At 38.6% G+C, this 21,452-nt stretch overlaps 1 protein-coding gene across 1 annotated transcript in view; it reads right to left on the bottom strand.

Moving 5' to 3' along the window:
* The window catches only part of GAS6 (growth arrest specific 6), a 43,045-nt gene that overhangs the window by 9,712 nt on the left and 11,881 nt on the right, over window positions 1-21,452 (bottom strand). Inside the window, exons 3-10 of the mRNA XM_062601665.1 lie at window positions 19,635-19,659; window positions 18,729-18,791; window positions 12,127-12,249; window positions 10,496-10,615; window positions 8,031-8,156; window positions 6,767-6,888; window positions 6,100-6,218; window positions 5,531-5,720 (exon numbers count right to left, since the gene is read on the bottom strand). Coding sequence (XP_062457649.1) covers window positions 5,531-5,720; window positions 6,100-6,218; window positions 6,767-6,888; window positions 8,031-8,156; window positions 10,496-10,615; window positions 12,127-12,249; window positions 18,729-18,791; window positions 19,635-19,659 — 888 coding nt within the window. The remainder of the gene's footprint in view (window positions 1-5,530; window positions 5,721-6,099; window positions 6,219-6,766; window positions 6,889-8,030; window positions 8,157-10,495; window positions 10,616-12,126; window positions 12,250-18,728; window positions 18,792-19,634; window positions 19,660-21,452) is intronic.

Genomic DNA, 21,452 nt, shown 5'->3' with positions numbered 1-21,452 from the left:
ACTTTTAGGAAAAGTCTCTCACCATCAAAATTTCAATGATTTGTTATAACTTTTATTGAACTGCTATACTTAGGGTATTTCATTGGCACAAAGAACCGCCACAAGGTGCCTCATTTCAAAATAAAAGCCTAGGTTGGACAGAGAAACACTATAAAGCAGCCCCCTCTGGGGAGGTAGAGGAGGAAGTCAGGCACAAACCTGATCTGTAACACCCTGCTTAACAGTGACATGGATTCTGCCACACATAGGACATTCTGGGGCCACAGAGGAAGGCAACCTCTTTCTTCTTGCAGAGAAGAAGAAAGTAGTAGCTATTTCACAATCTTCACCCAGCGCTCCTCCGTCCCACTACATGACAGATGCTCACTCTTCATCTGTAAAGGTCTATTCCCTGGGACACCCAGATATCTAATTTAAAACCCTTTGTCAGTCAATCACTGCATAGAAAGAAATATCCCATCAACAAGTTTAGCAGCTGTTTAGACTTGTTCTTCCCTCACCCCGCTAAGTAGCCCAGGTCATGAGTATCTTTCTCTCTGCATTTTGAGAATACCTGTCTAAAGACTGTTACCATTAGCCAAGCTGCGCGCCTTGTCTGTGGATGTAACATAAAGAACAACAAGGTTGAACATGTTTATACTTGGACACTCCCCTTGGATTGTTATCTTTAGTAATGAAGATTAAGGGGATTTGATAGTTGAAAAGATTATTAACAGAGTATCAAAGCCTTTCCTTCTCATTCCAGTACAGCCTGGTTTACATGGTTAAAACACTGTTTACACCTGAAGGCTGCTCCATGCTGTATCTTGGAGGACATGAATTTACTTGTCTTAAGTATTTCTATTTAAGATAGCATCTACACTTCCTCACTGTGTTCAATGCACGCATATGAGCCAGTTTCAAATAGTCTTTTTGGGGTATTGGCAGGCTGTGAAGTCCACTTGATAAGCCGGGAACATTAGCACATGATCAGGTCCTGGCAGCCACAGCCAAACTGGTTTAAGTATGGTAGCCGTCTTGCTAAAACTTCATTTGGGTGCCTCTACCTTGTGCTGTGGTAACTGCTATCCCAGAGCACAAGGGTACAGAGTGCCACAAGCTGCTGGCACAGACTGTCTCCCTGCTCCTAGCAGAGACCACAGGCAGCCATGGGACAAACAGGAGTGGACGATGTGGAAAAACTGGCTGGAGCAATGCCTCCACTGTGTTTCCTCTATGAAGAAAACATTCAGCTTCTGGGGTGACAAGTACTCCTAAAAAATTATTAAATGATATAAAAAGTATTAACATATAGACCTTAATTATATTTTTTGAAATTAGTCTGAGTTTTTAGCTGCTTCTGATCATCAAAAAACAAAAACAACAACAAAAAAAAAACAGATCAGTGGAAACTTTCATAGCAAAAGGGGTTAATCCCCACGGAAGCTCTTGAGAAATTTCACTTTAGGAGATTACATTCTACCTACTTCACACTGCCCTCAGGCATTTTCAGCTGTGGTGCCTTATATTCAATGTTTAATTGCTGGTGCACCACCATCACCTACAAACCTAAAGGGGAAGCACTTCAGTAGCGAGCAGACTGCTGTAATTCCCTCCCACTGTTGTAAGGCTTAGCTTGTTCCTGCTGGTGGATAGTATGCTCTGAGACTTTCAGGTGGTCAGTTCTAGTAGCTAAAGGCTCCCACACAGTTTAGCCATAAGGGCAATCAGTTTTGTGTTTCAATTTCATGCTCTGCATAATTCATGGTGCACAGCCAGCCTATCTATCTGCTTTATGCTGGAAAGCAAATGAACAGTATTGAAAAGAGATTAGACTAGAGACAGCTGCAGGGTTAAAGCTAAATATGAATCTGTTTATGATTGCTTAACTTTCAGCTCTGACATTTAACAATGTAGGTAGTTGGTTGTTTTTGCTAACTCTACCGTCCTCATATCAGCACTAAACTAAACGTCGAAAATAACAAAAAATGCTGATTGTTTTTTCTGGAAATGCAACACAAAAAGAAGGCAAATGTACCGTCATCAATTCACACATGCCACTTCGCTCAGCTGCATTACACATAAATAACTGCATAAACAATTTTTTCTGAGGCTTGATTGTTTGTGTTTTCAATGTTGGGAACAATCAGCTAAAAATAGATTAGAAGACATCAACATCAGAGAATACACCTAGGTAGGAATGTTGGTCTTAAGTTTTGACGATATCTTAGTATTTCCATAAAATTGTGCAACTTTTGTTCAAGAGACCAAAAGACATATGATGTTGGTGACTTTTTGATATGTTTTACTTTTAAATAGCAACTTTTTATCTGCTGAAAATTAAATAGTAAAATTATTATTTTCTCACAACCCCTATAAAGTTCCCACCAGAATGTAAAATCCACTGTTCCAGGCCTTACCAAAAGTAAGAGTTTGATTCTATGCACACTGAAGTCCAGAATAAAGCCCTGCAACTGCATTTAAAGAGCCTGTGTTATGACCTCTGAAGGTTGTTTGTGTTGTGCTTCATAGAATATGAGGTTGAAAAGTACACAGAAGTCCATGCTTGAAATAACTGTGTGGCTACATGTTTCAAAAAAGGAGCCAGGTAAAAATGCATAACTCTTCCTTGAAAGGATTTTCTAAGTTAAAAACCATGCCATACAGAGGAAAGAGGAGAAATCAAGGGAGGGAAGAATGAGAGGATCGTGTTTATAGTTTTTAGTTGCATGGCTCATCCATACAGATTAAAGGGTATTTAGAGATAGGGACGACACTGACTGCTAAGCAGTAGAGGAGAAAACACATGCAAGGTGGAGGTAAGGGGTAAAAAAAATGGAGCAGAGAAAGGAGAAACCAACAACTAACAGGACCCCAGTGCAACAAACAGCACCCCAAATCTCAGAGGTGAGTGAACCATAAAGTCAAGAGACTAAAGGTTCCTTCTTATTACTGCTTTTCCTCTATAGTTAAATCATCAAGCACAACATTAATAACTTAACTTTGGGAGACAGCTGCACCACCAGAACTACAGCCATTGAGCCAAGACTGAGGGGGGATCTTATCAATGTGTATAAGTACCTGAAGGGAGGGTGTCAAGGGGATGGGGACAAACTCTTTTCAGTTGCCCCGTGTGACAGGACAAGAGGCAATGGGCAGAAATTGAAGCACAGGAAGTTCCTCCTGAGCGTGAGGGGGAATTTCTTCCCTGTGAGAGTGACGGAGCACTGGAACAGGTTGCCCAGAGAGTCTCCTCCTCTGGAGATCTTCAAGGCCCATCTGGATGCAGCTGTGTCTAACATGCTCTAGGTGACCCTGCTGAGCAGGGGGGTTGGACTAGATGATCTCCAGAGGTCCCTTCCAACCCTACTGATTCTATGATTCTATGACTTCAGTGCCAAGCAAGCACTTCTGTGCCAGCACTGCATGATTCTCTCTCTTCTGCTCATGCCATACTACATCTTTTGGCAGCTGCAAGGCCCTGCCCAGACAACGCTGATGGCAGGACTGCTGATGGCAGTGGCAGCAACATGGCACCTATGCCTCACTTCAGTTTGGCTGCTCTCTTCTAACACCACCTAGGGCAGGGGCTGCTGTCACGGCATCTGCAGCTCAGTCTGCACTGTCCCCAGAAGCTGTGTGGAGTCTTGAGAAGAGTTTCCAGTGGATTTATACAATGTCTAAAAAAAAAAAAAAAAAAAAAAAACATGCACAGAGAGTACCTGCTGCAGCAAGCAGTCTGATCTCAAGCAGGCAATTTCTTTGACAGTGGTACATGGGGATAAGACCTCTGTCACAGCTGAATGGCAGGAGACTGGCATTTGTGCTTATCACCTAAAGATGATATTTACTTTTATCATACTGCCTTCCCTGCCTGCAGAAAGCAAATACAGCCTTTGCACTGTTTGCCCTGTAACTCCCACGCATTTAAGCCTCTCTGTATTACTTAAAGAAAGAAAATGAATTCCAGACATCTCCTCCAAAACTGATATGGGAAAGTTTGTAATTACTCCACAGAGAGGTCTGGCACTTAAAAATTATGTTACGCTCCTATGTTAAATGGTTTAACTGGACAATAACTGTTTTATGTGACTGGCAAATCAGTTCAGTGGCATCAATTCCACTTCCTACTTCTTCCTTCACAACTCTAAAGACTAGGTCATACCATCCCCCCCTTGCAGGCAATTATAGATCACTGTATTTCAGATTACCAGAGCAAACCTTTAATTTAGTAAGACCTGGCTTGAGGCTATTCCTACCTGTAAAGTTATGGCAATTTATACATTTCACCTGTGGCTTCACTGCAGCTCCAACACTCTCCATTTGGAATCTAAAATTATTTGTTTCAGTGACAGTAAGGAATTAAGTATCACTTCATGTACTGGAAATATTACCAAATGTCAGCAGTTGACAACACATGCACTCAAGGACTTAATCTAACTGTTCACTAGGAAAAATAATTTTCCACCTTGTTTTTTTTGTAAACATACAATTCTGGTTTTTTTATACTAGAAAAAAACTTTTAAAAATAAAATAATTCCACAGTTATCAATATCTGTGTTCTCATATGGAAGTTAACGCAGAACTTCCCATTTAATTCCCAAAATGCATCAACTTAATTAATAGTGAGAAGATCTGATAGCAAAAATTAAGTATGGAAAAATGGAAGTGTGGAGGGGAAAGGCACAAGTGAGAAGATGCATCTACAAAATCCTAACCTATTACAGATCATATTGCAGGGAGGTTTTAGTAATGGTAACAACAAGTATATGATACCTCCCTAATCATCAGGAGACATTCTGAGAGTGTCATGAACATGATTCCATACAAGCTCCAAAATGGAGCACATCTTCCTGTCAGATTGCTGGGATTATGTTTTTAGTAACTAGAGATCCATGTATTTTCTAATAGACCATGTCTTTACACTGGACTTTACAGGGACTATTTTGTATTTAAATAAGCCTGCACAGTTTAAGAAAGGATACTGTAGCATAAGAGATCACAGGCCAGAACTGAGCCCTGTGAAAAAATGAAACAAAACAAAACAAAAAACAAGAAAACTAACAACAGCCCCCCCCCCCCCAAAAAAAAAAAAAAAAAAAAAAAAAAAAAACACATCATACATCAAACAAACCAGTCTTGGAAGCTTTCCTAAATGAAAAGCTAAAGAGCTTCTTCCCTCTTCCTCCCTTCCTACAGTGACCCATAGGGTGTCCTCTTGAACAACTAAAGCCAACTTAGCACTGATCTATCTCAGAGGAGGCACTGTGTCTGCTATATTTACGCTAGCATTGTGCAAACTAGTCATGCACTCTTGTTTACCCTGGATGTAAAGAATAATTCAATTTGTTAGAAAAAATAAACTATAGTGTTATTTATACCATAGAACGTATAATATACCAGCATGCAAGCAAAAGTTTTGACCACTGAAATAATAGGTTGAAAAAGCATCTTCTCAAAAATACAAATACACAAAACCTGGCTAAATTTGACAGAGCCTAGCAGAAACAAGCAAAGAAAGCGTAAGAGCTCAGAAGTGGTCTATACTCACTGTTTGCCACATGCCATGGTTGATAAGTGGTCCACTGCTGGTCACACGGCCTATCCCGTTGTACTTCAGCTGCAGCTCTAACCGTCCTTTGCGCAAAGCCAAGACTACCCATGTGCTGTCTTGATGGCCTCCAGCAAAGAAAAGGATACCTTCAGGATCAAAGGTTCTAAAGTCGAACTCAGCCACAAGTCTGACCACACAGGTGCCAAGAAATGAATTAGTTTTGCAGAGTTCAGAAACCACAAAGTACTTTCCATACAGAGAGCATCAATTCTAACACTTACAAAGTACTGTTAAAATATACAAGCTTTTAATGTATTTCTGAAAGACTTCAGCTTGAAGAGGGATTTTAATATGAAGTCATAACTCAAGAATACATAACTGTACTTCAACAATTATCTTAGGAGCTCCATGGTCAAGACTGCCTCTCTCAATTAATGATTTGGATAATGTTTAGCATAACAGGACTCCATAATCCGAACAAATAACAATGATCATAGTAGTAAGTGTTATTTTAATGACTTAACTGCATTGCACACATTAAAGTTGCCATTCAAAACTGTCCTCACCTTGTCAGTTGTTTCCTTTTAAAGCGCAGTGTGATAACAGGGGTTCCACTGAACATCCTCCCCAGGTATAATGATTTAATACTTTTTGCAACAGCAAAAGGCACACATGGTATAATGTTCTATAATCAAAACAGATATATTTTCCTCATACAGCAGAAATAAGAGACTCGAACAGTATGCCTTTTCCTTCTTTTCTTTCAAATATATAGTCGCAATACATACAGTAGTTTAGAGCACTTTAATTGGTTATACTCTCAAAAGAAAGTCGTTTCAATCCTGAGGACATTTTCTCCTTCTTTCCCTCCTCCCTGCTATTCATCCATCATGGAAGAATGTTTTCCCATTGCAAATCATTCCCATAACACAGAATCACAGAATCAGTAAGGTTGGAAGGGACTTCTGGAGATCATCTAGTCCAACCTCCTTGCTCAAGCACAGTCACCTAGAGCTCACTTCCTGAGCTTTTCTGGGAGGATGTTATGGGAGACATAACATGAGATCCTCCTTCTCAGGAGGACTACTGTCGTCAGTAGTGACCTTAGCAGTACAGTTCTTTTCTACTGCTCACTCAGCTCAAAGAGCTTCAGTGCAGAGCTTCACCAATTATTCTTAATTGCAGTATAAAGGAAATGTCTGTTCTGCAGTTACTAGACAAAGACTAACTTACCTCACAGGTGTTCATGTCTTGGGAAAGTTTTACTCCCCCTCTGCCATCACAGTGACAGGTGTAACTTCCTGGCGAGTTAACACAGGTCTGTTCACAGAGCTGCTCTTCACATTCATCTATATCTGAACAAAACCAGCAAAGGAGAGAGGAGAAAACAGAAATTTTGTTCTGTGGGGAAAAAAAAAGTTACTGGTGCTGTTTTGCTGCACCTTCCATTGAACGTGTCCAGGTATTCCATAGCCAGTACTTACCTTTTAACACATTCTTACAGGAGGGAAGAATTAGTATTAGCATCTGCACAAATCTGTTTTCATATACAGATTCAAGCTGCCCAGAGCTACACAGCAAGTCAGTGGGAAGGCTGGAAGAAGACCATCTTCTGGTCTGCTGATTCAGAGCCCTAGGCTTTAACTTCTACAAAAGACTTCCTCCCTTCAGATCCCTTCTGCAACTCCTGTGCTGACTGGCTCCTGTTCCTTCAATTCAGGGTAGCAGGGACTGTTTTCTCTGCTTGCTTCATTGCTACTCAGCAGCACTGGATCCTTAATAGACAAGCAAGAGCTGAATTTCTCATTCATTATTTTCCTTTCCTTTTCCTTTCTTCTGCTTTCTTCTTTTCTCTTTCTGCTTTTGTAATTTCTTCTAGCACATTCTTTCTCTTTGGCATATTTTCAGCCACTTTATAAACAAATGTAGGAAAACAAATTGTGATGGCCCACAGAGATCTCTGCAGGCAGAGATAAACACCTCAAGCCCTGCAGGTCTGGTGAGTGTGTGATTCCAGTCATTACATTAACTTAGAAAAAGGCAGGGAGCAATGCTAGTTTTGGAACACTTTCAAAACTTACTCAGTTGAGAAAGCTTGCAGGCAGTGTAGCCAGCAGAACTGTACACGGTTCCATGCATACTGAGCTCCTAGTTCAGAGAAATACCATATGACAGTTTTTGAAAGAGCAACAGCTACTGCTCTGTTACTTTTCTTGTCCTGCAGAGACAGCAATATGCACAGATGCTTCTGAGCTTCTAAGATATCTTGTACTTGTAATAAATTCAAGAAATCTCTGTGACTCCAGCTTGTACAGCTTGATTCAAGCCAAAGAAGATGACTGCAAACTTAATGTACTTGCTAACAACTAGTGAAAGGCAACAGAAGTCTAGTGTCTAAGCAAGATGAAAAAACTTTTAAAGTGTGCAGCTAAACTTGTGTTTTTTATAGCTTTAAGCATGTAATAAATGCTAACATGATGTTATTTCACGATCTTACCTTGACAAGTCTTTCTCAACTCATCGTATTTGTAGCCTGCATCACAAAGACATTCGTATGAGCTTATTAAATTTTTACAACGAGCTTCTCCACAGATGTCTGTTGATGCTGTGCACTCATCTATGTCTGCAAAAACAAGCAATTAAACAACACTATTTCAGATGAACATAATCACTTCAGTGTTCACACAGTGGAGTGGGCTCAGGGTCAATTGATGTGACTATTATTTTGGTAACTGAAAAACTAGTATCTTTAAGAACCTACCTTCAGTGCTAGCTAGCTATTAGAAGTTATTTCAGCTTTCAAAAATCAGTTGTTGTTTCTTTCTTTAAACTGTTAACCACTTATAGAAAAAAACAATTCAAAGCGAACTAGAGGAAAAACTGTAAAATAAATAAATAAGTAAAATACCCTCCCTAAAAATCCAAAAAGCCACTCTGTTCAGAGGCACAAACTCCAGGATAAAAAACAGAAATCAGGAAATGACAAAAGCAGTCTGATTTTTAACATTACACAGAAGGAACACTTAACAACCACAGCTTTTTGTTTTTCTTCAGACAGCCAAACAACCTTTTTCATATTTACAAAATGAAGATCTAAATCTGCCGATCTGCTGTCATAAAGGAGAGTTGAGGCAGCCCAATTTGCTACAAAGGAGAAGTCCTGTATGACATATTTTGTGGGATTTCTCTCCAGACACAGTTAATGGGCTGGCACTAGAGGTCCATAAAACAAAAAAAATGTTTTTCTACCATGTTAACTAATACCTAGCAAAATCCTGGTATTGACAAAACATTTGCAGAATATTATGAGAGAGTTTAATATTTACTTCTGCTTTCTAATAGATATTGAAACTACAATTATATGTTATACTTGGTTATTTTCCCATGTATGAGTGAAAGAATGAACTTTTTAATGTGTATATGTAATTGTAGGAGTTAACAGAAGGAAACTGACAAAAAATGTATAAACAGCATGACAATTCACAGCCGACATTAATCACAGCTGATATTAATATCAGCTCCCCAAAGATCGCATCTTGAAGCTACAAAATGCTTATATGTTATATCCACGGAATCACAGCATAGTAAAGGTTGGAAGGGACCTTTATCTAGTCCAACCTCCCTGCTCAAACAGGGTCAGCCACAGCAGGATTGTGTCCAAACAGATTTTGAGTATCTCCAAAGATGAAGACTCCACAGCTTCTCTGGACAACCTGTTCCAGTGTTCAATCTCATAGTATAAGATTTTTCCTTATATTCAGATGGAATTCCCTGTGTTTCCATTTACGCTCACTGTCTCTTGCTCTGTGTCACAGTATTCTGATAAACAGTACTAAAAGGTTACACAAATATAAGTACATACCATAACTAATAAATATAATTGTGAGTTAAACCCACACTCAGTGTCCACCTGTCCATGCCAACTGTGTCCACCTATCCCTGCCAACTGACACCAGAGGACCATTCAAAAGTGAAAATGTCAGCCTTGTTCTTGGCTCTTCCAAGTAGCTGGTCTCATTAGAAAGGGATACCATGTAAATTTTACAATCATCACTTTAAACACGAGAAGGAGCACAGAAATAAAATCCTGCTATTTGCTTGTTCTAGTTGTTCAGCTGAAGTGGCTGAGATGACATAGAACTATGTCATCACACTATCTGCAAAAGGTGTATATGCAATTTGCTTGTTTTTTTTCCCATGAGATTCAGCTAACACTAACAGCCACTCGTGATCATTAATGAGTCTACGTCTCAGTATGCAAAAAAAGGCACTTTTAAAATCTCAGCTACTTAAAAGTTCTTTTGTTACAAATTCACTCCAGAGTTTCAATCAGGTACTTCTGATTCTCATTTTCTGTTCTCAACTGTTACGTAAAATACCTGCCTCTCTTCACTACTGCCTTTCTACAGACATGAATAATCAATTACAATCTTTCAGAAGAAATAAAAGCTCTATTCTCTGCACTTTACCAATCTGAATTTATAAGCTGCTGCACATATCCAAATTTAGAAAAAAATATATTGAAATAAGGAATGCACAGAAGAAAAACAACCAGCTCACACACTACAACACAGCGAGACTGGAAAGAATCAAAACAATGCATCTGGCCAGTCCTTCCTCCTTTCAGTGTTGGAATATGAGGTCTGATCAACTGGACCAATTTAGCCCAATCCAAGCCACAAATCCTCTGTGAATCACGCCTGTGTTGTGAATCACGCCTGTGTTATGATGTTGGAGAGCAATGTGGTGTGACCACTAACAAGCCCAGGCATGCATAGCTGGCTGGAGTACCAACTACAACCACAGCAGAGTGCAGCTAATAAGAAGTACCAACAGCAGTGGGGCTAGGAAGGCAGCAGACCAGCGCCACTCAGTGCAACCTGGCACTGTGAAATACAATCCTAACTCACTAAGAATTTGCTGAATCAACTGAAACAAACTGAGAGGCCCAGGAAAGCTTACCTTCACATGTTTTGCTGTCTTTAAGAACATAACCGCTGTAGCATGAACAACGGTAGCTGCCTATCTTGTTGAGGCAGATCTGGTTACAGCCACCATGCTGCACACTGCATTCATCAATGTCTACATCAAAAGAAAGTGTCACAGTCAGTTTTTCGGCTCTGTAAATAATCTAGAGAGTGGCAATGGGATAGGAATTGGGATGGAAAAAGTCCAAACAAGAAAGATTATTACATCTGCAACATAACAATATAAAAAAAAGTACAAAGATTTCATTCAATCACTGCAAGTTAATCCAAGTTCACTTAACAATAAAAATGTCAAAGACATAATCAAACTGAGAATCTCCCTCACAATTATGAGCACGTAGAAGAGTACTGTGGAGGTGAAGAGGAGTCTATCTGCAGAAGCAGACCTCTCTCTTTTCTAGAGAAAGAGATATTATAACCAATTTTTAAAATCCTATCAAGACCAGCAAGCTTGGGATAGAAGCACTGAATAAAACAAGAATAAAATGTTCGTACTACTGCAGAACTCATCAGAATGTAAAAATTCACATATAGTGAGCACTGTGAGTCAAACTACTCCACTGAAATTAGCAGTAAAAGTCTTTAAATTCAGTAAAGCCTGGATTTCAGCCTCTGGGAGCTCCATCTGCTCATTTTATCCTGCTTCTGTATATGGAAAACTAGAGTTAACTAGTTGGTAGAACAGTAAATTTCATGGCATTTTATAGGAAAAAGAGGGGACATGCTTCAGACTGATCACTGCTGAGCTCACAGAACTGTTTGTATACTGATCAGCCAACTATCACAAATGCCTAAAATAAGCTGCTTGAGAGTGATCCCATCATTTTCCCACAATTTCACACCAGAAATACAAGTTTTAGCTCTCCTGCTGTCTTGGTTGCCACAATTCTGGACTGGCTGAATGTGATTTCTGGCAATTACTTAGTTCTGGCAGGCAGAACAGCAGCAGCCCTGGTAGGAAGCCTTGCATACAGAAAAACAGAAAACACTAAACAAGAGGAAGAACTTCAATATTCCATAAAGGACAAAGAAATCTTCTTGCATGTATAAGTAGTTTCTGCCTGAATTTTCCTTTTGAAATCAATTGGAACAAGCAGAAATGTGTAACTGGACTTGGAATAAGCTCCTATTAGCAAGGAGACTTTAACATACTGATTTTGTTAATTTGTGCATCAACAGCATAAGAACCCAGCTGTGTGCTAAAAGCCACTGTTCTCATTGCAGTGGTTTCAGAAAGGAGCATGGACCAGCTTCTCAGGCTCTGCAATTTGCAGTCTCTTACATCAGGGTTAGCAGTAGCAGTTGAAGAAATTACCTCTGAAAAGCCAGTATACTTGTTTCTGCTGTCCCTTTCAGAGGGGTGGGACAGAGAGTTGGGGCATAGCTTCTTAGATTGCCTCAGCAAAACTAGGCTAAGATAAACAAAGGCTATTAAAAAAAAAGCTGTATGATGCACAGAAGGGTAGAAAAATATAAGCATTGTGTAATTCGGGTTCAATACTATGACTTTTGAATTGTTCAGTACAGTGTCAGTGACCATTAAAAAATACAGCAAAAATAGTATGTATTTCTGACAGGTATCAAAGATAACAAAACCACAATTACCTTTTTCACATGTTTTTCCCTGCCAGCCACGTTTGCATTCACAATAGAAGTCTCCCTTAAGATCTTCGCATCTGACAGTCCCCTCTTTGTGACAAGGATCGGGAGAACACTGGTTTGGTAAATCTGATTTAAACAAGCAATAAAAAAAGAAAGAAAACAGAGTAATATAGATGTCCCAATCCTTTGTTAAAGTCAAGACACTCAACAGAATCACTATCAGAAATACTCGTACCTGGCAAAACTGGGAGCTAATTCATAGTACTCACATACTGAACAAGCTATGCCAAAAATTTGGCACAGTACATGTGGTGGAATCCAAGTCATTACAAAAGGGAGTGAACCACTACACCCTATTTGAAGAAAACATCTTGAAAACAATTCGAAGTAACTAACTTTTAAGAAAATGAAACTCTCCCCAGTTTTGAAGAAAATAAAAAGAAGCTAGCAATTTGATACTCAAGGAAGGATGGATATTCTTTTCAATTACTTTTCGTAGTTTAGCTGAGGATCTCATCAGGGTTGATAGGTTTGCTGTTAGTAAAGGGCAGTACTTAATACTTTTGACAGAGCTGTCCATGTAGACATTTCTGATATGCAAAATGAAAACAAAAAAAATACCAACAGGGTAACAGTGTAAGACTCAAACAACTAGAGCAGTCTACAGACAGCACAAGGCCCTTACTGGGCCAACACAGGATAAATTCTAGTGGCACAGAGGTTCTGCCACTGATTTTTAAGCAAAGTTGCAAAATGTGACAACAGGCTTTCCCCATGGGAAAGGACATTCCATGCCACCTTCATCCCTTCATCTTCACTGTAAACCTTGGTGCCCCAGATCAGCAATAGTATAGTGCAAGACAGTCATTGAATATGAGCACTGAAAGTCACTGGATTTGGGAAATGACTGGGGAAACAAATATCAAACTATTATGTAACTGCTCAAAGAATGGAATTTACTCAATCAACTTCAGAGATAGTGTTTTGCAGAGACAGTTAAACAAAGGCTCAGGGAATACCCTCTACTCCATAAAAAATGAGTTGGCAGCTATCATGTAGTACGCTGCTAGACAGACATGGGGTTCAGGAGAGCCAGGGGGCTTTCTGCAGGCCTTCTATACTGGGGAGAACTTTAATCACAGTCTATTCTGCCATAAATGTCAACTTAAACAAAATGTGGTAACATATTGCTAAGTTATTACTTTTACATAAGCTATTACTTTTCTCTGACTTCCTCTTTGCATCAGGATGGATTTAGGGTTTCTTTGCTAGTAATTTCACATCTCAACTTAGACCCCTAAAACAACCATAATTCTAGCACTACTGGCTCACTTCAGTTTAATATGCTAATGATTTTGAATAAAATGGGGAAAAGCATGTAAGCCAATTAGGAGGCATTAAAAATGGGTATCAACCACATGCAGTAGATTCTTACGAAGACTTTGAGACATTTCCTGCTCTAGGTCCAACACCAGGATAAAAGGTAACTACTGCAGTGTAAAGGGTATCTCTTGTGCCATTGCGAAAATACATTCATTTAGTTTGTGAAGGTTCTGATCAGGTTCAAACGGTTCTCAGTGCACACCAACATACAAGATGCTCTGAAAGAGGAAGTCCTAAGACATATACCCATGATGTCCAGGCTTCTCTTCTGATGAACATATTTGGCAGTTTCTTGTGCCTGACCAACTATGTTGGAGTGGAGATGACACAGCCACAAAGCAATGATTCTATCCAGTCCTTTTGGTGCATCATACAGGAACTGTTGCAACTGCTGCAGCTAGCAGTCTTTGGAGAAAGAATTATTATGATTAAGAATGTCTTCTCCAGTCCTACAATCTTGGCAATACATCCTTACAACTCAGCAGAACCCCATTCAGTCCAGACAAAAGAGAAGTTTACAAAAAATTGATCAGACAGGTAAAGTCAGAGCCCTTGATCAGCAACAGTCCTACGCATTGGATCAAGAACTATGTTCACTGCTCAGACAAAATATACTAAGTTAAATGATAAAATAATCAAAGACTTTTGACTCATTTCTGCTGTAAAATGATTAGAGAAACTTGATAATGCTGCAGTATACAGTCAAAACAATATTTAAAAGGTGTTATTAATGTATGTGCAACATTGGCAGCTTTATTACTTACATTGCCAACCTAATGCAGCTCTTTCATATTGCTAAGTGTTGACTAATTATCAGTTGCATTACAAAGCAAAAACTGAAAACTTATGCAGAAATACACCACATTTTTTTGCTCATAGCAAATCAAAATAACTGCAAGGATATCTAGATCAAGCATCACAGGCCACACTTGCAGCGCAGGTGTTCACAGGTACACAAATGAAGTGAGCAGCAGGAAGGATAACTTTTCATACAAGTGGTTCTGCTGAAACCAACATTCAGTTCAGATTCTACTTTCTGAAACATGATTTGTGAATTGATGGGCATATGGGGCAGCAGGGAGGTGTACAAAGAGAGGAAATGTTTTTACTTTAGCAGCCTGGTCAGACTTTTCAGACTGAGAAAAGTTAAGATCTGGATTAACTCCTTCTTTTGTCAAGATTATATTATTCCTACATTTCTCTTCTTAACTTTCTCTATGTGACCCTGAAACTCACCTTCATGACAGGCCGCTTTGAAAAAACCTAAATATTTCTGTGAGTGCAGACAGAGGCAACTCCCTTTGATGTATTTATATAGTGCTTACAGTAGTGTTGCTCACAGTTACTGTTTTAGATGTGAACATGAAAAACATTTTTGGTGATAGCACTGCCGACTAAGACTGGTGCTACATTAGGCATAAAAACAGGGCAAGAGAATATACCGTAATATTGCACTGCAATTGTAGAATAGTTATCAGGAAAAATATAGTCAAGAATCTCAGGCTGCACTGCACATTTCATATTAATGTAACCCACAGTGGATGGCCTTTTCTCATCCACATGAACCTATGCTGTTTGTAAACCTTGCAGCCATACTACCTGACAACTGAAGTTAGCAGTGTAGAGTGCTGCAGTTTATCCAGCATACCATGGAGTACTATTTTTGTATTTATTTTATATTTATCACAATAAAGAATATGAAAGTTTTCTTTACTCTTTTCTCTGTAGAGTGTTTAACTGAGCTTCAGACAAGAGGACTGTCTAGTGCAAGTTCAACAATTATCACAAACATACCTGTCCACTAGGAATATGTTCATAATAAAGACCTCACTGTTCTTCTGAAGAAGACTAACAGGTGAAAGAAATCAGTGGATGACTGGCAAGGTCTGTCAATGAACATGGTGGCCTAAATCAAGTAGGGCAAAATAGGAAGAGCAGAAAGGAACTCTATAAAAGGTCATAAAAGATAACTCATCTCCTCAAGCGAAAGAATTTGTATTTCTAGTTGTGTTTTCATCCACAACTCCACATCCACAACACAAATCCACATGTTTGGCCAAAACACAGGATGGTTCCAGCTCCTCCCACACTGTTCTGTCTTCTACATCTAGCATAGCTTCAACCTCAAGCAAGCCTATGTCATAGGGAAGATCCTGGCCTCAGCAAAATTGTGGGCAAGGAAAGAAGGAACTAGAGCACTGCTCTAATTGACGCAGCACTCTGCCAAAGAAATACATATTTTCAGTATCTCTACTTGATGCTCAAAAACTAATGCTTGAGAAAACTCTGTAAGAAAAGCATGGATACGTAATTCTTATTAAAAATAATCATTCACTTACCGTGATCAAGACCTAATTATCTTCCTTCCCCACCATTCCAACTGTGCAGAGCTGTGGCAAAGCCATAGACAAGGCAGAGAACTGGCCACACGAAAGAAAACACAGCTATGTGGGCTGTCTACAACATGAACCTGCAGCATATCTGCAGAAAAATCTCTGCCTGGCTGAGACAACAGAGAATGGTCAAGGAAGGAGTAATGGTGGTGATAAGCTGAGAAAAGTCAGGTCTGATTAGCATGTTTCCTTTTTTAGACAGGCCATGATTTTTATACAGTAAACAATGATTTACATACAGTAAGTCCAGCCTTTTTTGAGTAGCACAAACTAAGCCTCCAAGACATGGAAATGCTTTTAAAGTCATTCAGTAGCCCAAACAAGTCAACAGGGTCATGTACAACTAATCTTCTGGATCCTCAGGCCTCTGAGTGTAGTCTAACACTCCTGGTGGCTCCCTGACTGTGTAATTCCATCAGCTTCACAAAAGTTGCTCTGATTTACAGCCTTGTATGAGAAAACTTTTGTTTCCATTCATTACATGACAGTAAAGGCACTAAAGTAATAAAAATGTGACATGCCTGGATATAGCTCATAAATGCAGAGAATGGAATTATCAGTTCCATTTTCAAGTTTGTATGGAAATAAGATTTTATCTGAATACACTGCTGCTTCTAGTTCATTACTCTGTATTGTGAATTTATTTTTCTGATATTCATGAACAGGACAAATTAAAACTTTACTGGGAAAACACTGGGTTGTGAAGATTACAATACTCACTATTAAAAAACAAACACACAACATAAGAAGAACCTTTCTGTGGTTTTTGAGGCCACCTGCAATTTTATTTCCAAAAAATCCTGCGGAATTTACCAAGCTCTTTCAGAACCAAATCCCTAACTTCTAGCTGGCCTACAGCACCTCTTTTAGAAAAAGATCCAGATCTGCAGACCAAAACATAGGTGTCTATGTGTAAAGCAGGTGTCTAAACTCTCACTGCAGTCAGCAGAGATCTAGTCAGTACAATAAATAGGGTCCACAAGGTGATTCACTTCTCCGTACAGCAGATACCACTTGATAAACTGAATCACTGCAGAACCAACTGAATACAGATTAGCTCTCCATTGATTGTAATAGGTCCTATTTCTCGTGTAGGCACTTGCATCTAGCTATCTAAATCTGGAGCTGAATTATACTTGCAATCCTGATTTAAAGACCTTGTAAAAAAGAGAATTCTCAAATTCCTCACTAAACCGTCTGATCAACATCATGGTTAAAATTTGTACTTTATTCCCAGTATAAGCTTGGCTAATATCACCCTCTAGCCCTTGGATTCTGATATGTCTTTGTATGCCAGATTAAAAAAGCCTTCTACTACCTTGTTTTGAGAGGAGAAGCAGACTTTTAAGAAACATAAAATTTAAATGAGTCTTGCATGCACATGTTATTACACAGCTACATAGCTTTTTGACAGCATCTGTGAAAAATTAAGAGACACCCTGGAATCAGTTAAGCACAAAATCTGAAATTCTTTCAAGCATATTTCAGACTGCTTCTCCCTTACTTCTCCTGTGAACTAACAGCAGCTAGCCAAAACTCAGCCATTTGAAAATATTTTCATATTTTAATGAGAGAATATAAAATCATTCTATTGCCAAACCACTGCATCTGCAATAGGCCAAATTCCTAAAAATTATTATTCAGCTTTTATTTTTTTGGTACAAGGAGAACACCATTATCCATTAGACTTGCATTTCTAAAACACTGAAAAGCTATTTGGAGCAAGTGTTTCCAGTCCATACTACCATTTTTCAGCAGCAGCTCACACCTCTTTGCCGTGCCACACACACAAGCAAAAGGAAGCATTCAGCCTCACTTCCCACTTTAAAGTAGCCTGACACATGTACCTCAGCTCTGAGAATTCCCAGTTCAGAGGACTCTAACATCTGTAAGTGATATTGCTGCATTATGAGGGCAAGTCTTGACATTCTGCTTATTAACCTTGGAATTCACTCTTCAAAAAGGTTGCTGTAATGCAGTTTAAACATGAAAGCATGACTAGATCCTCACCCTGCTTTGGTAGCATTGGTGTGAACACATGACTAATCAAACTTGATTGTTGTAAGATATTGAACCAGAGGGGTAAAAATGAAAATAAATATATATACACATTTTTTTCCTCCTATTTTAACTGATCTACTCCCAGAACATATTTAGTCTTCAATAACAGAAATGCTTATGCCGCTTTTCATCTTTAGCACTGCTAAGCTTCAAGAAGGAATGGAATGATTAGGGTTAATTAAAGAGTTAACTAAATTAGTGTTAGTGATGAATAAATACTCCTCCCCATTCTACACAGATGTCGGACTGATTTCCAAAGTTGAATTTTTAAAGGTGGTAATATTGAAACCATGATCACATAATGGGTGAACCTGACTTCCTTACAGAAAGCTGTCAAATTCCTGCATAAACCTAAGTAGGACTATAAGCTTTTTTAAGGTTATTTAACAGGCCAAACTGAAGTTAGCATTCAAGAAAAAATAAAATGAAGGGCAAAGTATAATGTACAACCTTTTGGTAAACCCTATTTCTTGCCTCCCTTGCTTCTCAGATTATTCAGACCTTGGGATAGCAGTGGGAAAGAAATGTCTCACATCCTGAAATCAAATCACTGAAAGAAGACAGATAGATGACAGTATGTTCTAAAAGAGACAAAGTCTTGTTATGTTGCTCAACTAGATAGGACAGGTAACATGGAGTCTTGAGTGCAGAGAACAGGAAGGACAGTACTAAAATACTATAAAAAATAGAGATGAGTGAGGTGGTTCCACTACTGATAATAGAATGACAGACACATTGAACTACAATATACAATACAAAAATGCTTACTATGAACGCATGTAAGGAAATCTGTTCTTCTTGACTGCAGTGACCCATATTTCTGAATACAAGCTGAAGAACAGAAAATGAAATTATTATTATTATTATTATTATTATTATTATTATTATTATTATTATTATTATTATTACATGTCAGCTGTTTAAAGTATATAAACTGAGTTCTGGCCTGCTGATGTTTCATTAAGCAAAGTTTTGGAGCCTGGGTGCAAAACCTCTGCAATATTACAGTCTCCCAGATGCTTTAAAATGCATCAGCTCATATATAAAGTTTCAGCTCTGACGTACAGTAGAAGTATAAGCCATCCAAACAGCACAATCATTTTACCAGATGCTACTATGATTCAGAAAGTGTGTTAGTAGCTTCTCAAATTTGACCTACAAAATAGTAGCAAACTCTTTTAAATCTGAAAAGCATATGGAATTTTCTAAAATTGTTGACATTTGTGATCTTCAGAACTACATATTAAACACAAATAGAAAACAATATGGTGGCATGACAGTGATAAAGTCAATACAATAAGCCAATGGATCAATCATCAGTAAAAGTATTTTTTTAATAAGGATATTAGTCAATAGCTCAGCTGATTACAAAGGGAAAAAGGTAGAAAACTTCCTATTGTCCATAAATGCTGCAAGCTACAGATAAAAATGCACATTTTAATACACAATATGCAGAAAGCATACAATGAATCTGTGTGAAAATCTATACATAACTAAAAAAAACCACACCTCAAAATCACATAAGGAACATACATTCAATTTTAGAAGTTGGAAATGCTTTCTTACTGCAATTTCTATCACATTCCTTAGAAGCGACTTTAGCTGTAACAAGCTCCAGTATTAGGTACCACATACCGGCACTGCCACAAAGGGAAAGTAAGATCTGCAACTCACCCAAGTATTTCGGGTAAAAATATTCCTGTAGGAGAAAAAAAAAAAAAAAAAAAAAAAAAAAAAAAGATTTATTGGAATAATATTTGTTTATGTTGTTATTCTATTAATATTTAACAGCTGCTGTTAGCTTGGTGGTCTTCCACAGTGGTTGTATAACAAGATTCAAATACAAAAATCTTAATTGCTTTTATTCAGAGCTGGAGGACACACAGTACCGTAGATGCATTTGGTCTCATGACAGAGGGAAGTAACATTTGCTGCATTCTCAATATGCATTTTTTTGACAGTTGCCCTTCTTAAGTGACACTGGTAGTGACTGAGCATGAAGCCACTCACCCACTATCCAAGAGGTAAAGGTGCTTATAAGGTAGAGGAAGGAAGAGGAAGCTAGGGACAAAAATCTAGGGAGTAAGTACAGAATCACTTAGTTACCCTGTGCTGCCTTGAAGTCTTTCTACTGATGCAGAACACTGGCAGCACCATAACCACTAAACTAGAAGGTGACATTTTGCTTTTGTAACAACAAGCACACCACACAATTCTTAATAGTACCCATTGCCATACTGCTCACCACATCATATTATGAACACTGTCCATCTAAAAAAAGAGAACACTGAGAATCTGCAGGTGAGTGTAAAGCAGAGATAATCATAGCTGCTTGTTTCAAAAAGGTCTAATTATATGTTTAAACAGTTTTATGTGGGCAAAAATTGCCTGAGAATGATTTAAGAGTGCAGTTTCACAATCAACTTCCCTCTGATCTAAAACTGAACTGAAAAAGGCATTTGCACACTTCTCATGGTCCACAGCCGCTCATTACCGCTAGCTCCTGCCTTGTGTTAACACAGTGCAGCCATATAGTCAGACCAACAGTTTGCTCATATGATACGGCTCTAATCTTTCACATTAGAAAAATCTTTAGCCAGGTCAGATCTTGCCAGCTGCAAGTTGCTTGCACCAACATAAAGGCCAGGAAAATGCATGGAAGGGTAGGAGACTGGCCTACACTGACCATTAAACCACATTCTTAAACCATGTTCAATGAGAGAAAACTTGTGGATTGTATCAGTGCCTAACTTTTTTTCATTCTCAGCTAATTATGAAAGTTTATGCATACTATAATTCTCTTTCACACAACATAAGCAATTTCTACATAATAGCATGCAATGAGATTGGGATGGTAAATAACCTGTCTTCCACAAAATTAACTTGGGCTGTACAATGTGCAAGATTAGAAACTATTTTCTTGTCTTATTACAAATGTGTGCATAAGCTCACATATGAATAGAGATACGTACATGCTTCACAGACAAGCACACACTAGTAGTCAATTTGCCCTGGACTGTCTAATGCAATCAACTGGTGGACAAGGTCATAAAACCTAAAATAGTTTTGCATTTCTGTCATCCTTGAGAAAAAAAATCAATTGCTTTTGGCAAATATGCTCCAGAAACTGAAATTCACCACGTAAACATTCATCATAAATCATCACAGCTTCAACAAAAAGAAGCTGAAGATATAGCTCACACTTAACCAAATTTTCAGTTCTGATAAGAGGGCAACAGGCTTAGTATCTTTTAGGGCTGAGTTTTCTAATGTCTTTTTAGGTTAACAACTGAGTGAGGAGCAAAGAACTTGCTAAGGTCCCCCCCCCTTTTTCTTTATTTCTAGCTTTAGAAAGGACAAAGAATAAGATAAAAATAAAAGTAAATCCAAACAGTCTGAGTACTCGAATCAGTGCCCAGCTGTGCTATAACCACAATCTGAACCTCAGCCAGTAATAAGGAGAAAAAGATAACTGCATGTGATGAAATATTC

The sequence above is a fragment of the Rhea pennata genome, chromosome 1 (assembly GCF_028389875.1).
Source record: "Rhea pennata isolate bPtePen1 chromosome 1, bPtePen1.pri, whole genome shotgun sequence".
Lineage (NCBI taxonomy): Eukaryota > Metazoa > Chordata > Aves > Rheiformes > Rheidae > Rhea > Rhea pennata.
This window is presented reverse-complemented; position numbering and strand designations above follow the sequence as displayed.